The sequence below is a fragment of the Grus americana genome, chromosome 3 (genome assembly GCF_028858705.1).
Source record: "Grus americana isolate bGruAme1 chromosome 3, bGruAme1.mat, whole genome shotgun sequence".
NCBI classification, from domain to species: domain Eukaryota; kingdom Metazoa; phylum Chordata; class Aves; order Gruiformes; family Gruidae; genus Grus; species Grus americana.
The window spans coordinates 17,403,750-17,423,689 of NC_072854.1; the positions used below are offsets into that span (position 1 = coordinate 17,403,750).

The 19,940-nt window shown below is 40.2% G+C and overlaps 1 protein-coding gene across 4 annotated transcripts in view; it reads left to right on the forward strand.

Moving 5' to 3' along the window:
• MBOAT2 (membrane bound O-acyltransferase domain containing 2) overlaps window positions 1-19,940 on the forward strand; it is a 176,907-nt gene that overhangs the window by 76,300 nt on the left and 80,667 nt on the right. For 3 of the 4 annotated variants that reach the window (XM_054820185.1, XM_054820186.1, XM_054820188.1), the window contains exons 1-2: window positions 289-508; window positions 18,803-18,948. In XM_054820185.1, coding sequence (XP_054676160.1) covers window positions 437-508; window positions 18,803-18,948 — 218 coding nt within the window. In that variant the 5' untranslated portion in view covers window positions 289-436. Of the gene's footprint in view, window positions 1-288; window positions 509-18,802; window positions 18,949-19,940 lie in introns of those variants that run through there. The other variant, XM_054820189.1, reaches the window with a different exon arrangement.

Below are 19,940 nucleotides of genomic sequence, written 5' to 3' on the forward strand. Positions count from 1 at the left end.
CTTCTGCCCGCCCTCAGCGCGGAACGGCTGCCGCGAGGCCGCCCCCTTCCTTCCCCCCCTAGCCCACCCCATAATTTACCTCACCGACCCCCGCCCGCCCGGACACCACCTTCCCCCTCCCGCCCCCCGCGCCGGGCCACGGCCGCTGGCGGCCGCCGGAGGGGAGCCGCCTCGTCCCGCCCACCCCCACCGGGGGGCGGGGATTGGGCGAGCCCGCTTGTCACTCCGCGGAGGTGCCGCGCGTGGGTTGGCCGCTGGCGCTGTCAGTCAGCGGCGAAGCCGCGCCGGCCCCTTGTTGTCACGGCGCCGTGCAGGGCTGGGGCTCTTCGCGCCGCCGCCGCCGTTGTTGCCGCCGCCGCCGCGGGAGCCCCGGGAGGGGAGCGGTTCCGCCGGTCTCGTCGCCCGCTCTCCTGGCGCGGGAGGAGGCGCCCTCGCCATGGCCACCAGCACCACGGGCTCCACGCTGCTGCAGCCCCTCAGCAACGCCGTGCGGCTGCCCGTCGACCAGGTGAGGATGGGGAGGCGCCTACCCCGCCGCTGCCTCCGGGGGCTCGCCGGGGAGGGGCGGCGCCGCGCCGGGCGAGCGCCCCCCGCGCCGCTCCGCGCAGTCCCGCCCCGCCCCATCCCCCCGCGGCCCCTCCATCCTTCCCGCCTCCGCCGGGAGAGGGGCCGGGGGGAGTGTGGGCAGCGCCCGGCGGGGCGGTGGCCGCCGTTCCCCTCACGCCCTCGGGGGGGCGGGGGGGAAGGGGGGACGCGGACGCGGCCCGCGGGGGGGCGCCGGGGCGGGGAGCTGCGGCCGCGCTCCGCGTGCAGGTGCGCTCGCGCCGCCACCCGCCCCGCGCCCGCCGCCGGCTGGTCCAGCAGCGCGGCCGCATCCCGGGCACGGCCCGCCTCGGCCCGCCGGTGCGCGTCTGCGGGCTGCCGGGGTCTGGCTGCGGGGGCTGCGATCGCAGCCGGGCTGGCCAACTTGTTGGCATCCCCCTTTGGCCAGATGTGGCTCCGCAGCTGGGAACGGGGCCGGTATCGGTTCAGCAATGCAAGTGTTGGGTAATAATTGCAAATGCAAAGCAGTGTGCTGTGCCTACATGCGTCTGACAGTGATATTTAAACGCAGCGTTAAATAATAACGTGTACTGCACGTAAAGGAAATTTGTATGGACTTCGTAGGCAGAGCTTTTCTGTGGTATCTTTTGTCTGAGTGATATAAAAATTCCTGAAGGTTGTTAATCCTGTCGTCTGCACAGAACATCAGAAGATTACAAAATAAGATTGGGAAACTGAGGTTTGCAGAGTTTAATGACTGAAGTTGTACAGAATGTTTGTTTATGGGGAAAGTGACCTAGACCTCCTAAACCTACAGAATATTTATGTGTTTATGAATACATAAGTAAAGTAACCTTAAGTAACTCCTCCTATAAATTTTGTAGCACCAGGAAAATTCATGTGAGGAATTACTAAAAACCAATAATCTCCATTAATGTATGAATGAATGAAACACATCAAGGAAAACAGTCTGTGTTCATGTAGAGGGAGATTTTGATGGCTTGGTTTTACAAAATACACCTAATAAGTGAGAAAAGTAACTGGAAACAAAATACAGAGGAAGGAGCATGTCTGGTCAAGAGTTTCGGAATTGAATGAACTACATGCTCTTTCTTTTTTCTTGCCTCCTTCCTCCAGCCATTCGTTTGAATTGAGGTGAGAGAACCTTGGGTTAAGGATGCACATGAAAAAGTATCTTCTAGAAAACTGACGAAAGCGGGCAAGTTCAAATTGAGCTTGCTGTGATGGAATAGATACTGCGTGCAACTTGCAATTATACCTGTGTCTGGGATGAATGGCACCACGTGGCTCAGTGCCTCATACGCCCAGGCTGTAAGCTCTTCTTGGCAGGTGCTGTGTATTTATTTCCATAAAGCATATAGCTTCTATAGGGTACTGTAAAACAAATAAGAGATGACCATTTTCTTGTGGCATGATGCTCGTGTCATGTAATTAGCTATTCATCATAGTAGTCATAAATTTAATTGCTTCATGACATAGTGTAGCTTCTACCAAATTTCTTTTAAATGTTGTGGATATGGTATTTTGATGATGATAAAGTTAGGGTTTTTATCAAAGCCTGGAAAACTTCCCCGTATTGAATGTTTAGCAACAGATGCTCCTGTAAAGCCAAGATGTCTTTATAAAATACTATTTGAGCTCTGTTGAAGCTTTTGGGGACAATCATAATGGAGAATGGCTAAACACATGGTTTAAAAGATTTGTCATAAGCAGTTAAAAATAATACACACTTTGGGTTTAGATATCAGTGGACTGTACATAATATAGGTCCAGTTGTGTATGAAGAGCACTGATTATGACCAGAGCATGAATTGAAGAGTTACAAAATTGTGCTGCACTGAGGAGAATGCATCTATAACCAGTTAAAAAAAAAAAAAAAAAGGCAAAGTTAGATTTTTGTAACTTAGCTTGAGAGTCTATCTTGATAGTAAGTGTGTAATACAGAAAGAATGTGAAATGTGTTCAGTGTAATCAAATCAAAGGTAGTAAAGGAGAGAATGAGGACAGAGAAGAAAAAGAAAGTGCTGATACTCTTTGGTGTGTGTGCTTGCAGGTTATGCATGACATTCAGTGATACTATACGCGTAACTCAGTATGTAAATGTAGCAGTACTTTAAAAAAAAAAAATAATAAAGGTTTTCTGATTAGTGGATTGTTTCTGCTACTCGATCCAAATCTGTACTGTGACTATGGTCATACCAGTACAGTCATTTCAAGTACAGCAGGTACTTGAAATGGGCACTCCAGAATAATACCCGCACTCAGAACTGATGGGGATGAATGGGTTTTGTTTCTCCACTTCAATGTTTCAGTTTTTACCACAAGTAGATACTGATCTTTATATCCAAAATGTGATTGTTGTTTAAGCCATTACTGTCTCATTATCCTGCTATGAAGTTTTACTGGAGGCAAAGGCATGTAACTCTGGGAGGACAAATCCAGTTACTCTACTGTCTGGGTGTCTCAGCAAATGGATGGAGGAACCTTGCCTATTTGGCAGTGAATGGAAGTAGAGATTTCAGTTGAAGGTGAAGCTGCTATCTCTAAGATTGAACTGACTAATCAGATCCACATCTGTGTGTGGATTAAGTGTGAGAAATTGATTATTTTTTTGAGTTAATGCTTGGTAGAACTAGAGGCACAGATTTGTTCAAGAGTGGTGTTGCTATGTGCTAGTTGGAGCTCAGTGTAAAGAGCTGTTTGACACACTTCTAAGAAGAACAGTCTTCTCTATGTGCCCAACTCTGTTACAAGTGCAAGGCTTTGCTTTAACAGATTGCTGTTCCTCGACCTTTCTTCTAGAGTACTAGTTAGCTATAGGAATGGAGAAGAACTTGTTTTCCACTTTTGCGTATATCCCATACAAGGTATTATGTAATAACTTGTCACTATGTTAACTCCTTCCTTTGGCTCTTATTTTGTCTTGCACCAAGTTAACTGAAATGGCTACTTGGAAAAGCAAAACTAATGTGTATTTGATAGGCTTCTTGTTCCAATTTTTCTATTGTTATTTTCAGTCATTTGGTGCAAGGGAAGATGCTTGGTGTGAACAAGAACCTACGATTATCTCTGTGAATTTGGGGAAGCAAACTTGCACGCCTTTCTCTTGTATTTTGTTATAGGGAAAAAAACCAACCCACTCCTTGGGGGTGAAGCGCCCTTTAAGAACTGTATGTTTTCACTTCTTGGAGAACCTAAGTTTGCTACTCAGCAAAGGAAGCATCCTGTTGACAACTTTGTCACCTTGAGTCCTTAAAGTCAATGAATGTTAACGTACCACAGTATTCCCTCTGTCTTGTTAGAGGAGAGAGTGAGTAGAAGTAGTTATGTCCTTCCCACCCCTGACAGCTAAAGAGAAATATGGGAAGGATTATCATAAAAACTTGGCTGCTACAGAATCATGTGTTGCATAATGCATCGAGGTTGCAACTTGAATGATTTTATTACAGTTATGTCTCTCACCTAACCTTCTGTTTCTCCTGTTTGTACTCCTGCCATATCCACTTTTCTGGAGGTGAAGCCTGACAAATAGCGCGTTGGACCTTGGTCCGTTTCTGGTTCTGGTGTTGTCTTGTTTGTCTATTGACAAATGATTTCTCTTGATGACATGTCAGCTTACCTGTCATCAAATTGGAGATACTTAAATTTGCTGTGAGATGAGAACGGCTCTAAGAGAGCAAAGCTTTCTTCTTGGCTTTAGGTCTCTGTGGGGTAAGGTGAGTTCAGAGAATAATCTTTGCTTTCACTGCTTCCACCAGAGGGAGCAAAATTTTTATCTGAAAGTCTGCAAAAATTATGTAGGTTATTACTGCCCTTCATTTGCCATAGAAACAGATAACTGTAGTGGAAGAATGGCGGAGCAGGGGAGATAGGAGATAGACAACCCGTGCAAAAAGTTGATGCTCACATACAGTCATAGTCAAAGAGATTAATCTTGAGATCCTGAAATATGATGAACAACTGGATCAACTCAGCTAACTTCAGTGATTATCTTCTAGATAAGAAAGGAGAGTATGGCTCTAACTGCTTAACAGTATAGCTAGGTGAAGATGTGTGGTCTGAATAAAATGTCATGCTTATGATTATGCACTTCACTTAAAATCCAGGATGTAAAGACGAACAGTGGGGTTTTTTCAACAGAAGTAAAAAAATTCCTTGATATTTCCACATTTTCTCTTGTTTGGTTTTTTTTTCACAATCTGATTTTAGCTTTTATTTGAATAAATTTGCTCATTTGTGTAGAAGAAATATAATTTTCTACATGAGCACCATCAACCTCCTAAACCGACCTTTTTTTAAATAAGAATAGGCATAAAAATCCAAGTCCTCCTTAATGTGAACTGTGTAAACCTTATGAACTTCCTTAATTTAGTGATCACAGGCCAGTCTGCTGCATCTACATCTTCGCAGAATTTTCTGCATATGCTTCCTTGTGCAGAGGGCTACCAGAGTTGCTTTCAACATGGCCTTAATGCACTCAGTTCCACGTAAAAGCAATTATCATTGGCGTATGTTGAGCCTTCGTGTTTCACCTTCAGGGAGAGTGGGCAGTATTGTTTTTCCTCGTACATATGTATGAAATGCTTATTTCTTATATGCATGTGATTGGCAAGATGTATCTGTGATTTTTTTTTACTTTATTTTAATGCTTTGGAGATTACCCATAGCTGGAGTTTAGGTAAAAGACCAGGCTTGGAGCTGACGTATGGAATCATTTTGTTGAGAAGCAGTATGCACCTGATTTGCCTGCAGGGAACATCTGGATGAGTCTCCTAGTTAGTTCTCTGTTATTTCACAAAACTTTCGGCATTAGTGATGCCTTAGCCTCCCTTGTTTTCTGTCAAGGCAACCTAACATAGCTTCCTGAGGACTGAAATGTTTGTCTCATAAAAACCTTTTTGTCTAAACCTGGAGTGGAAATCGAAGTTTGTCCTTGCCCCTGTCCAGAATTTGCATGGCCTAATATTTGTCTTAAGCATTATGAAACTATAAACAAGAATAAAGTGAAGAGTGTCCCAAGTTTTATTCTCTTCCCTATTCATTCTTAGACCCTTGTGTGCAGCTGTGAAATACATTATTGATTTTTCTCATGTGACCCAGGAAACTTAGGAGTAATAGAAGTGAATAAAAGTAGCATTCATGGGTGTATAAAATCCAAACACTGAAGATAAGGGAGTGGTAGGATAAGAAAATTGTGCCCCTACTTTGCCCTTTACTTTCCTTACCGGCTGTTAGCAGCAGTCAGAAAAATGAAGGGTGGATACCAAAGCACTATCTCTTGTGACAGTAATGAAGACTGTAGTGGGTGAAATGAAGCTGGGGGGAAAAAAGTCCTGTTCTCCATTCTATATGTGCTGTCCTCAGTGATTGGATGTTTTGGATTGTTTGGATTTGCTAGCAAAGTCCAGGGACAATGCTTTTACTGGTTTCTTAACTTCCTTTTGGAACCAGTGGAAGGGAGGGAATATATCATGAGAAGGGTCCTAGTCTCTCTGTGGTAACACCTTTCCCAGATTTTAGTATTAGTGTTTAGGTGTTGACTTAAGTCTCCAGGTATTGTTGGTTGAAATTACTCTGTAATGAAAAATGTGTAAAGAAGGGTCAAACTATGGGGTTATGAGAAAAAATTGGCAAGAGAAAGCAACTATCTTGAAAGGAGTGGAAGCTGTAATGAACAGAATTAGAAAAGAAAAGAAAGCAGACACTGGATACAGTGTTGGAAAAGATGAACCATCTATTAAGGGGTAGAAAGATTTAGTGCAAGAAATAAATACCTTTATATAGTTCAGGTCCATGAATATAGTTGTGAAGATGTAAAATATAGAGCTACTTCAATTTAATTTTCAGGGAGGCAGCAGGGAATTTTCATTTTGATATGCTCTTGCTTACTTTCATATGGGGCATGTTTTCTCCAGGTTTTTGTGAAGCAGTGGAAAAACTCAAATATAATTACAGCCCAAGGTTTCTACAGTAAACATCTGAAATAAACAGTCTTTACCTGAACAGCCTATAGTCATCTGCTTTGTTTTGTCAAATTGTTTTTCCCATCCTTAGGCAATTCATTTAGGTGGCATAAGTGTGAACACTTACTGACCTGTGTTCCCCACAGTACAAGCGATTTCTGAATTCAAAATGCGGTTCAGAAATTACTACAAAAATACTGCAGTCCTGGGATGTTGAAAAGAAATACTGGAGTGCCCAAAGAACAGGCTAATAAAGAAAAAAACAGTAAGGCAGAGGGAAGATGACAAGAGTCACTTATTTACTGAGTACATGGTTACCACTGCGTTACTTTCTGTTTTTGAAGTGTTACTGCAGTAAATCTATTGTGCACAGCTATGTAAATCTTTTCCCTCTGTGGGCTTTTTCTTGGGTGCAGTGCTGACTTAAAACATGAGTTATGAAAACTGATAAAACTGAAATAAATGACTCATCTTTATCATTCATTAGCCCTCATATTTATTGACTTTAACTTCTGTTTACCTGTTCCTGTGTTGACCTAATGAAGCACTGTGATACATCCTTTGCAGCCTTGATTATGACATCATCTTTGCATTTATTATTTTGACTAACCTGCACTTTTCCTGAGTAACAGTTGCCCAGGTTTTTTCTTGTTTTCCAAGCCTTTGAATGAGGGAGTCTAGACTTGTGGGGTTTTATTTTCTCCTGGAAAAACTACACCTAGCCAGGTGAAGACCTGTTTACTCAATGTGTGCGTCTTTACAGTATTTATTTTACAAAGAATGTTGATGCAGTTCTTCAGTATGGATAGTTCAGGTTCCTTCTTTCCAAAGGAAAGTACTTTACATTCAACATTAGTTACTATTATTAGTCTTTTAGTGCTCGTTCAAGTGAACAGAGCTGTTTGGCAATTTCAATTTGTCTGCAAATTTAGATAAATGCTAGTTATGCCTGCTTGTTTTAAGTGATGCTTTCAGCAGCTAAGCCATCTTTTGCAAAGGAAAACATCCGTAGCTCTGCCTTTTATTCTGGAATAATATATCCAAAGGTGAGGAAAGAAGCTATTTTGGTTTGGCTGTAATGATATAATTTGCTGTAGCTAGGATTTTGGTATTTCCTTTTACTTCTAGTTGAAGTGGCCTAAACTGAAGATGATGATACTCTTATTCTGAAACATGACTTGTGAGCACCTTGGTTGTATAACTACAGTGATATATTCTATACTGGTAATGCTGTCTGTATGGATCATTCTTAATCTTTCTGACCTGCCTTCTGGCTGAGCAATGCTCTTGATTCTACTGCTTCCTGTCAATCATTCATATATATATATGTGAATGTCAATCATATATATGTGTGTATATACATATAAAAAATAATTCAGCAAAGACTAAGCATGTCACTCAAAGTGGAGTGACAGTCCAGAGTATAATGAATGGGTTTTTTTATTCTTCACAGTGGAAAAGTTACAAAGCAGTTGAGGCCACCATGGATCTGTGGGAATTTATTAGAAGCCCAGTGATGACTACCAGATTTGTAGGTCTAGCCTTAGAATATGTTAATGATTAATTATCTGTAATGGATTGAATGTAAGAAGTTAAGATAAAATATTTTAATATGGAAGCATAATTCTAAATGTTACTAAAATACTATAAAATAAAATTGAATTAATTTGAAAAGCCGTAACAGCTCGAAGTGGTGTCCATTACTTCTGCAGGTTGCTGTGTATTGCAAATGTTTACAGGGCTGTTGTTGTGGTGCTTGGAGACTTTGTAGGTGGCTGATTCCATGCAGATGATTCCTGAATTGAGAAGAGCAGGAGGATAATAGACATGGAGGAGTAGAGTCTGTCTGAGTTGAACAGTAGTTCATTCAAGGGAGAACGTGGTGAAGTCCTTTTCTTTCTCTTCCCCCCCCCCCCCCCGGAGAGTACTGAGAAGCTGACCATTTTAAAGATGGGGAATATTTATTTTATTTGTTAATTAAATTGACTACTGCTGTTATTGGATTTCTGCAGGCTGTATGGACAACGGAGTGTTACTTTCTATGTTTTGTTGCTTATTTTAAGATGGATTTCAGTTTCTCACATGTCAGCAGAATATGATAGTACTGAGATCTTAATGGAGAAAGTGTCTGTTTCTGGTTGCGTTTGAGAAGGATACCCCCATAGGTGTTAGTTATTTTGCTTTATTTTTAAATGGCTAGGAAAGTGTGAGTAACTTGTAAAAATTTTACAAAACTTTAGGCACTGTAGCGGCTCTCTGAGCATTAAATAAAACCTTGTCATTCAAATACACATTTTAATATCTCGTATACTGCTGATACTGTTGTGATGAAGAATAGAGATTTTGAGGTTAATCACTATGTGCACGTGTATCACGTGCGTGTGATAAAAAGCCACACTTCTGAAAATGCCGTATCTGAGTTGGTTTTTGTTTGGAACTCTGTTTTGCCAACATGATGCCAGGCTGTTGTGTTTTGATGTTGTAAACCCTTTTTCCCTGGTAGTCTGAGTTCTGGAACCCTTAACTGGCCAAACCAGTTTTTGCTCCACAGAAGCAACTGGTTCAGGTCCTTATTGTTTTTGAGGAGAGAAGAAAACAAAACACACAAGCAAAAACCCCAAGCCAGCATTCTTAGTCCAATTTCCCCTTTGACTCAAACTTGCTTCCTAGATTTTGGTTATTCCTGTGAATAAATAGCTGCTACATGTGACAGCTCAGTATCTATAATGCTGAATCCTTAAAAGCTGACCAGAGGGAACACCCTTCTGCTGACATCTTCCTATCCTTAATAAATTAGCCTTGGTTGTTTTCACTATAAAATGTGTACGTTGATGTTTCACTTTACATCTTTAGTCATACAGTTTTTCTTAGAGTAATTCTGAGTAATGATTTAGTAAGCCCTGTTTGAAAAAGCTTATTGGATTTGATGCTCATTCATTGCACGAAACAGATTACTAGTGCCTACATTGTGTTCTTCATGATGTTCTTCACTCTCTCCCGCATATTTAAGAATTACAAGCTAGAAATTGGAAGTTAATACTGGAAATAGAAATACTATTATTAATGTATGTCATGACTGTCTTTGATGTTTTGGACTGAAATAAGCTTGGAAAGAAAGCATTCAGAATCTGATGAGTAAGTCCTTTCAGCTGCCAGTAAATTCATATGAAGTATATTCGTGCAACATTAAAAAGCTTTCGTTGTTAAAGTTGACTAACAAATGGTTAAAGTATGGACTGCAAGGAAGTAACTGCTATTAGAGGGGCTGTGCTTGGAAGTCTCATCTGATAATGAGTGTCCTCTCACATTGGGTACTGTATAAATATGCAGTAACACAGTCTTTGCTACAAAGAACACACTGCCTTAACATAAACATCTCCCATACTGATACTGCCCCAAAATAACCACAGCTGCTTATCCTCCATCTCTTCATATTTCACCCGTAAAGTGAGGTTGAGACTTCAGGGCAGGAGTATTAATTAGTTACACTTTCATCATGGAAGATGCTTGTTATTTTTTGAACCAAAAATGCATTTGAAAGCATTGTCACAAGATTTATGATCTTTGGTTTGAAAGAGAAATACCTGGTTCGTCCTATCAGTTAGAGAAGAGGCATTCTCTGAATTAATCTTTCAAGTGTCCTTCAACTTCATCAGATACCTGTGCCAGTGTCTCTGGCCTTCTCTTTTTGACATTTCCCAATAAATTGAAGAAAATTACCAACCACTTTGATTTTGATTCTTGTCATGGAATTGCTTTTTTCAGCTTTACTGTGGAAACTGTTCTTTTTTTTCTTTTTTGTTTTTTCTTTTTTTTTTTTTAATACGACTACAGCAATTTTCAGGAAATAGTTGGAAAATTGATCGTTGGTTTCAAATAATAGTTATTCTCACTCTTCAGATTTTAGTGGTTTGGTAGTAGGCAATTATTGGATAATTGTACAAGCTGTTTGTTCCTTTTATACTGGATGAAGGTTAGAAATTGGACAGAAGAAGATCCATCTGTACTGTTATGTGGTTGCTGTGGAGAAGCATCAGCTCTCCTGTGTTATAAGTAGCTTTTTGTGAACATCTGTAGATATTTTTAATTCCTCAGCTGACTGTTTTGGTGGAAAAAGGAAATGGTTCTGACCTAACTGGCAGTGAGAACAAGAAAATAGTGACGTTTGAGAAACAAGGCACAACTGAGGCTTCATTAATGGTAATAAGGTTTGACAATTTTTGACAAGTATGTGTCAACGAATATGATGCTTGGAGAGGTATGTGTTTTTACAGTATTACTGCTAATAAAACAGCCCTATAGAGTTAGAAAAAATCAAAACCTCAGCTTTAAGATCAGTGCTTATTTTTAAAGCAAATGTATGTTATTCTGTCTTGATGTCCTACCTCTTGCAAGAGCTCTTTTCAAAGTGTTTTTGTAGTTCATATTCTAAAATGTTTTTTAAAATGTCTTCTCTCATTTTCAACTATAGTTATTAGAAAACAGGAATGATGCTCAATGCACCTTGCTCACTAGCCCTGTCAGACAAAGCAGGAAGCACATGCGGTAACTTTGTTTCTGTGGTGGACCAAAAAATGGCTATAGGCAGGGAAACAAGTAATGCTAGCCTCTTGCAGCTCAGACAAACTGAATTCCATGGAGGAAACATACCACAATGTGGCAAAATGGGAGAAAAAAAACCGCCTAAACTTCTGGCTGCAGAATCATTGTCTCCACAAGTTCCTGACTGTTACCTATGAAGCGTCTTGCATCTTAAAACTGTTGTTTGAGGCTCTGTGATGTAGGCTTCAGTGCTTCTGCTTATATTTGGATGACCTTTTTCCAAAGCCTATTTCATCATCAGTAAGAACTAAACTGCTGCCTTGTGTTTTTTTAATGAACAGCTTAAAATGAACAAAAAAACCCCCACAAAACCAACCAAACAAAAAACCTACATCTGCTTTAATTCATCTGAAGCATGTTATCACGGCTACAGGCATTCATTGCAGTTTACAGGTTTGAATACTTTTTTTTCTGATCGGAGATTTGTTAAAAATGAGAAAACAGAGAAGCACAAAGATGAAGTAACTTCCAAAGAGTTTGTGGGGATCATTGGTAGAAGAGAAAGTAAAATGCAATATTCCTGAATCTTACTTGGTGCTCCACCCGCTAGACCACTGTTTGTCTTGTGAGGTACTTCACAGTCCATGTTCTTCTTCTGACTGCCTCTCAGTACCTTGCTAGAGCTAGTAAGCAGAACTTTATACCGTCACGTTGCTACCTGTCAGTGGATTGTAGGCTGTGTGGGGCTGCATGATTAATTTATGCCATCCAGTTAGGAATTATCTATAGCAGTTAAATTCTCTTGCTGTTTTGGCTGCTTTTCTGAATGAGGCAAATGCCTTCTGTGCTGTGAAGTAGCAGGATTCTGGAGGGCTTGGTTGCAATGATTGGCTTTTGATATTAAAATATAGCTGATATGAAGAGGAAGCTTAGCTTAAGGTCTGAACTGGTGGATAAAAATTGCACAGCAGTATATTAAAAATTAGTTTCATAGGAGAAATAGTATTTTCTTGTATATTTCTTTTTAACATGGACTTAAAAAAATTCTTCAATGATTTATTAAAGATGCTGCCTATGTCAGAAGGTTGGAGATTTCTAGCTGTTCAAATCAAATGCTTTGCCAAAACTTCCTCTTGATGGTGAAAATCCTTGTAATAGTCAGTGACCTTTTTCTCCTTTTCTTTTGCTTTATGTAAAGAATTGATCCCTCAAACACTTTTTTCCCTAAGAAATAACTTTGTTTTTATAATTGCGTGGCATAAATTACATTTAAATTTTAGAAGACTAGAATAAATGTCTTTTAAAAGTTATATTATAAACTTTCTACTGACTTTTACACAGGTCATACAGATGGAAAACTTATTCTGTAGATAGCTTAATGCGGTTAATGATATAATGGATTTGCATTTTATGTAGCTACTCCAGACATTGAAACTGTGGATTTGTGCTCATGTTTTACTGTAAATTTGGCACGAAGTGTGCCTGTAAACTGCACTGGCTGTAGGATTGGTCTTGCACCAAAATAGTGGATTTAATTTTTAAATAGCTAGAATACATACAAGCAGGTTTTGTGATAGCTTAGTATGTCTAAGTGGTATTTAACACACACCTACATTAATCATTGCTGAATGACCAGTGCTGATAATTTGTATTGTCATTGTAGGGGTTTTTTGTTCTTATGTGCACATAACTTTCCATTACACATTGCTTTCTTTATGGGACTTTTAGGTGTTACTGTCATTATAAGCTGAGATGTTGGTATGACCTGCACCTGAGGAGGTAAAAAATTCTGTGTTTGTTGTCTTATACAGTTGGTAAATTATAACTATTCAGGGTGAAACTTGCCATTCCATGCATTTGCATCAGAACTTTTTTCCCCTAGGAAGTTTCAGCTTTAAGTGGATCAGGGTTTTTATTTCTTCTTTAAAGCTATACCTGCTTATTGGATCAGATTTTATGACTTCAGGGAGACAAGTTAGAATTTGAAGAATGAATCACGCTGCTTTCGGGAATGTGTCGTCTTTGTTCTTTGTGGGTGTTCTGCTTGCATCTGACCAAGTCATGAGGAGTCTAAAAGTTGTGTTTTGTCCATATTCACAATGTTATAGGAGCTTGACAAAGTTTTCAAAAAGTACGCAAGTATACCACTCGCAGATACTGAGATTACAGTATATAACATTTGCCAACAAAATAACTGCTTGGTTAAGTGCCTGGGTTTTGTGGAAGCTTTCATGATGGTGATGTCCATCTCTGTTCCTGCTTGTGTGCTATCTGAATGGCTGTTGTGTTTGTCTTCTAGGAAGCCAGATAATTTTTTGTGCTCTATTTCAAAAGTTCTTAATGCATCTCAGTGTGTGGATACAGTGGAGCTGTATGTCAGCTCCACACTGGTCAGCATGGATGAAGATGGGAGATGTAATTAGGAAAAGGCTGAATGTTAAATTTTGGCTTTGTTTACTTCAGCAAGCAGTGCAGTACAGGAGTGTTTCTGTGGAATGATGTGGTTGGCATTGAGGATCCAACATTGACGCTATAATAATTTTGGGAAATACTGCTTTTGCCTAGGTTAGTCCATGGGCTAAATGTCCACTTACCTTTGGAGCAGATTTTCTAGTTCTGTTTAGCTTAAAAAAAAAAAAAAAAGAGGTTCGTATATTTGGACACCACTGTACAATGTACACCAAAACATCTGTGTACTGGTTTTGGCTGGGATTGAGTTAATTTTCTTCACAGAAGCTAGTACCAGGCTATGTTTTGGATTTGTGCTGAGAACAGTGTTGATAACACAGGGATGTTTTTGTTACTGCTGAGCAGTGCTCACACAGAGCCAAGGCCTTTTCTGCTTCTCACACCACCCCACCAGCGAGTAGGCTGGGTGTGCACAAGGAGTTGGGAGGGGACACAGCCGGGACAGCTGACCCCAACTGACCAAAGGGATATTCCACACCATATGACGTCATGCTCAGCATGTAAGGGGCTTGGGGAAGAGGAAGGACAGGGGTGCAGCAGCTTTTGGAGTGATGGCGTTTGTCTTCCCAAGTAACTGTTACATGTGATGGAGCCCTGCTTTCCTGGAGATGGCTGAACACCTGCCTGCCCATGGGCAGTGGTGAATGAATTCCTTGTTTTGCTTTGTTTGCGGCTTTTGTTTTACCTATTAAACTGTCTTTATCTCAACCTATAAGTTTTCTCACTTTTACCCTTCCAATTCTCTCTCCCATCCCGCCGTGGGGGGAGTGATCAAGCAGCTGCATGGCGCTTTTCTGCTAGCTGGGGTTAAACCAGGACCACCTGAAGTGAGGACAACGGGGAGGCTTGCTTCGGAAGCCTTCTCCTGATCTGAACTAAAATGCTGTCTAGATGCATGCGTTGTCTCGCTGCTGGAAATGGAAGCGAATGGGATAAAATTTGGGACCCCAGAGAGTCTGTTTCTCTTTCTATCCACTATAGTATTGACAAGGGATTAATCTTACTTCTGGGTGGAAATGAGTACGTATTTCTGATACCAGAAGTAGCAGAAATCTGTGCTTTGGACTGAAGCAGCCACAGGTAATGGTTGAGCTTTGACTTTGTGGTAGAAATGCTGTGCTTTCCATTTCTTTTTAAAATATAAGAAATCAGATAATCAAAATGTTTACAAAGTGAATATATAGCCTGTGATAGTTGATACTCAAAAGTCATAAAGCGTCAGATGAAGATTGCATATGTGACTGTTACACAGCCCACTAGTGGTCACAAACTCTTGCATATGAGCTCCCTCCTTTGTTTGGAATACAAATCACTAGTAAACCACAGAGTTTTAGTGACCTGGAGAAAGAATATAATGGAAGTATGTTGTAGTGATGATTTTCAATTTTGCTTGTATGTTGAGATACTTTGGGCCTGATTTATAGGCATGCTAGATAATCAAAATAGCAGCTGAAGTTGTATTTTCAAAGCACAGCTCCAGTTAAAGTTCTGTTAAAAGTACTGACTGAAGAACTAGGGACTGAGTGTCTCAAATTGGGCAACCAAAGTTAGTGGGCATTTATTTTACCCTTTGGGCTTTCATCATTGTGTGCCAGTCACCCACCTTTAGAACAGGAATAGGAATACTGATCTCACAAAGTTATTGCAAAGTTTACATTTATTTTATGTAGTCTTCCAACATTATGGACAGATCTGCATAAATGTGTCTATGGGGAAAAACGAGGTTTTTCTGTTCAGTGTAGGATGCAGATGGTAAGCACTTAATGGGTCATAGGATGAGGGCAAGAACTGGGCAATTGTCCATTTGCTGAATGAAGCAGAAATCCTGCTGAAGAAAATGGAATAAAGCAGCAGACAGATTATCAGAAGTAGTTACGTATAAAGGCTAAACTGAAGTTGCACGGCTTTCAAATCTTAACTGCTGCATAGCTTGGTTTTACAAATATGTATTTAAAGCTTTGGAAGGATTTGGTGTAATACAAGTCTGCAAAATCATTGGTGCTTTGTAATCTGCATTTTGGCACACTGCGAGCCAAGTGTAAGGATTGGATTGGTAAGAGTGGAGAAGGAATACAGAGTGGTGTGTGAGCATTGCAGTGTTGTCTCTTATGTATCCAAGTATGCATATGTCTGTGCACTTTTCGGGAAGAGCAGTTTAAAAATGCCCACTGGTAGTTTTGGAGTCACTTGAGAGAAAGGCTTTCAGAACAAGATTGTGTTGCTTGAGTCATTTAGTTATGTGTTCAGAACACCCACATAATAAATTGACATCCCTGGAAGTTTTACTTGTGAGGTTGGTCTAAAGGTAAGATATGCTGCATTTTATTGCAGTTCTCAAAATATTCTTATTGGAGAAGGTGGCTTATTTTTTGGGTTTTGGGTGTGGTTGGTTGTTTGGGGTTTTTTTGTTTAGTGGGATATTGGTTTTAGATGTGGAGTTGGTCATTTGAATAAACAGCTAAAGCAAGAGCAAGTGCCCAGGAAAGTAGTCAGCAGGTAGAGAGCAAAGAGGGGGCACCTTTCTCAGATTCTCTTTGCATGTTTTGTATGAGGATTTTCCACATTTCTAAACCTGCAAGCTCACCCCAATTTGTGAAAGTCAAGGTTTGTTGTTCTGCTTGTTTGCTGCTATAGAGATGATACAGGTCAGAGACATGAAGCACTTCTGCCCTTTGCCATGATAATATTAGGAGCCAGGTGATGACTTTTCTTCATCGCCAAGTCTTGCTAGCTTACTTTGAGGGGTAGCCTGAAAAAGAAGGGCATCATGAGACACCAATTGACAAATCATCTGTAATGCAGCCAAAGCAGTGATTTCTGCATATTCAGCAAAACCAGCAATGATAACTTGTCCACTGTACTATCACTTACGGACAGATATTCATGCCTGTTTCTTCCCTCTGTCTCTTCACCTCAGCTTCACTGCATATCTGTCCCAATTTTCTCCTCTGTCTTCTTCCCCTTCTAGTCTGTGTAGGGTGTGAGTTCCTTGCATCAGAAACATGCTCTGTGGTATACATAGAGTAATTTCTGTAATAAATATCCAAAACAAATGTCGATACTGAATTCATACTTAATTACTTTGGCTTCAATTTTTCTTTGTTGCCCTCCTTTTTTTAATACATTATCAGTTTGTTTCCCTTTCAGTGGTTAATTAAAACTTGGCTGTTTTGTATGAAACTTTTCCACTAAATCCGCAGACTCATCCCGAGTTATAAACCTTGCTTCATTTCATTTGCATCATTGCTTATAAAGGAGAGAAAACAGGTCAAGTTATGCCTGGAAAGAATATCTCTTCATTTATTTAGGATTTTTTCAAATACTTTAAAAACATAATGTAAATGTGGGAGTAAGAGAATGGATGGCAAAGTGTATATGACAGTTCAGTTTAGGGAACTGCTCCTGCTAAAAAGAGCAGCTCTGCCTTCTGAGCCTCTTTCCCTGCTAGCACTTAATGCTTGTGTAACTTGGTATTACAGAAGGTTTTAGAGTGGTTCAGAAAAAGGGGAATTATCCTTGCATTTGCAAATGGGGAATCTATGCAATTGTTACAAAGATGAGGGTTTTTTGAAGGTAGTTAGTGTTATTTTGCTTCTACTTTAAATATAGTCATGTTTCCATATTCTCACACCCTTACCTGTTACTACCAGAAGCTGGGCTGAAAAATGATGAAGGAATGGACTAGCTGAATTATAGCACTAGAGGCATGCACTGTGTTGCTGCAAACATTGATGTTAGGCCTGCTGTCATGAATATAAAAATAGTGTTGTCATTGTACCCTGTGGTATTAAGTATATATTTCAGCTAAGTGACATCAAACAGGCTAAACTACTGTTGTATTAAGGACAAGTCAAGCATGCAGTATGTGCAAGTTTCTTGTATTGAAGTGCTTATGACCTGAAGGAGCAGTCCCCAAGCTGTTAGTTGTGATGACTTGGGATGCTGCTAGTAGACACAGAAAATTGTTAGGCAGCTTTCTATGGAAGAAATAATCCATGGAGTGGGAAATGTTCTTTTCTGAGTAAAGGAATGTGTCTGGCTTTTTGTAGCTTAAGCCAGTTTTGGTAACAGTTGCTGTATTTGAGGAAATTATTTCTTTACCATGCCCTTACTGTTAAATTTTTTTCAGGCTGCCGTCATAACGATTTTTTTCTTTTCCTTTTTTTTTTTTTTTTTTTTTTTACTCACTGGTTTGGTTCTTTTAATTCTACTTTTGCTTTCAGTGCCCTAATATCTTTAAATATTTAATATACAAGAGATTTTCTATCTTCTAGAATAAATGGCCTGAAGGGAGGAGGAATTTCTAAAACTATCCTACTTGAATGTACAAGAAGAAAATCCAATGTGCAACCAAGCTGTTTATCTGATTACGTACCCCTGAAGTGCACTTTGTTGAGCCTTCCTTCTGCACAGGCCACTGAAGTGATCTGTCAGTGATTTGTGTAGCTGATACATATTTCGAAGTCATGCTTGCTTAAAAACCAGGACAGTTGGTTTTGGTTTTTTTGTTTGGTTGGTTGGGGTTTTTTTTGGCTGGGATAGAGTTAATTTTCACAAGAATCTGGGAAGGGACACAGCCAGGATAGCTGACCCAAACTGACCGAAGGGATCTTCCATACCATATGATGTCATGCTTAGTTTATAAGGGGGAAGCTGGCCAGGGAGGAGGGATTGCTGCTCAGGGATGGGCTAGGCATCAGGTTCTGAGTGGTGAGCAAATTGCATTATGCATCACCTGCTTTGTATATTTATTTATTTTTTTTAGTGGTGGTGTTGCTTTTCTCTCCCTTTCCAGTCCTAGTAAACTGTCCTTATCCCAACCCACGAGTTTTACCTTTTTCTTCTGATTCTCTGCTCCACCCCACGGGGAGGGGAGGACTGAATGAGCGGCCGTGTGGTGCTTAGTTGCCAGTTGGGGCTAAACCACGACACCAACCCAGTTCTTCATGTTATTGGCAGAGCATGAATGATTCCATGGTTGATAGAGTGGTTTGGTATATAGAAAATTTACAGGAAGATAGGTAATTTTTTTTTTTTTATTGATTCATGCATAGATTGCGTCTACAGGTTTGATGTATCTTCTTAGTGCTCAGGGGAGCACTGTTTTGTGCTTTATGGGGGGAAGGTTCTTGGGAGAAGCTCTTTGAGACTGACAGACTGTAGTAAGAGCTGTGGCAGGGCGAAAGGTTCTGCAAATTGCTAATAGTGCTAACATTTTTAATGCGCAAATGTGTGAAAACTTTTTTCTTTTCTTTTTTATGCAGGTCAACTTTGTAGTGTGCCAACTGTTTGCCTTGCTTGCAGCTATTTGGTTTCGAACATACCTTCATTCAAGCAAAACTAGCCCATTTATAAGACATGTTGTTGCAACCCTCCTGGGCCTTTATCTTGCACTTTTTTGCTTTGGATGGTAAGTTGCACTTAAATTCACTTTTCAGGGACTTGCATATTTTCTTTTCTTGTTTGCAGTAAAACAAAGGGGTTTTTTATGAAGAACCTTATTACCTAATTCTGTGGGTTTTAGCTGGTGCAAATATATAGAAATTAGCTTAAATTTTCTGAAGCGGTGCAAAAATTTTGAAAGATCTTCCATTTGCAAACTGGTAACTAACACAGTGTCTTCCTGTGGTTTTGGGAGCATGGAGCAGGTGCAGTTTAAGTTGTATCAGTTTTTCTGTAAACTTGCTTGAAATACATCTGTGCTGTGCTTCAAGAGAATGTGATGTCAAAGATAATTCCTCTTAAATATTCACTTCATGCAGTAACTTGCTGTGTTTTTTTTCTGAATTTTGAATATAATCTGACTTTTTGTAGGAAGAGTGGCTGGAACTGCAGTATTGATGATGCTTCTAGTAGTATGAAACACCTGGAAAAGAGCTGGCCTTGATTTGAGAGTTTTTTTTTGTGTGTGTATTTTCTTTCATGTTTTGGAGGGAGGGTGTGGTGGTTTGTTTTTTTTTTTTAAAAAAAACCCAACAAATACTATGTGACTGCTGTTTTCATATCTTGATCTTTTCACAGTGTAGCAAGCCAGATTGTTAGTAGGGCTAGTAAAGGGTGTGTATTTAGTTTGGTGATTTTTTTTTTTTTCCCCTTCAAAATTAGCTTACTAAATGGCTTTCATCTTCCCAAGCTGGCTTAAGATTAATTAAATGCCAGTTTCATTTTATTGCACAGTAAACAAAGTGCTTGCTCAGCTTTAAGTATATAGAAGACTTACTTATACTGACTGTTGTAGAGTATACTGAACTGGGGGGGATGAATCAAGCTGTTGTGCAGGTGGGAAGATGCACACAGTGGACGCACAGACGTGTCTGCACGCGCAGTGTGTGTGTATAAATAAATCTTGGAATTCCAAACCACAGATTTGGCCTCTACATTAGCATGTTGAAGAAGCTCCTC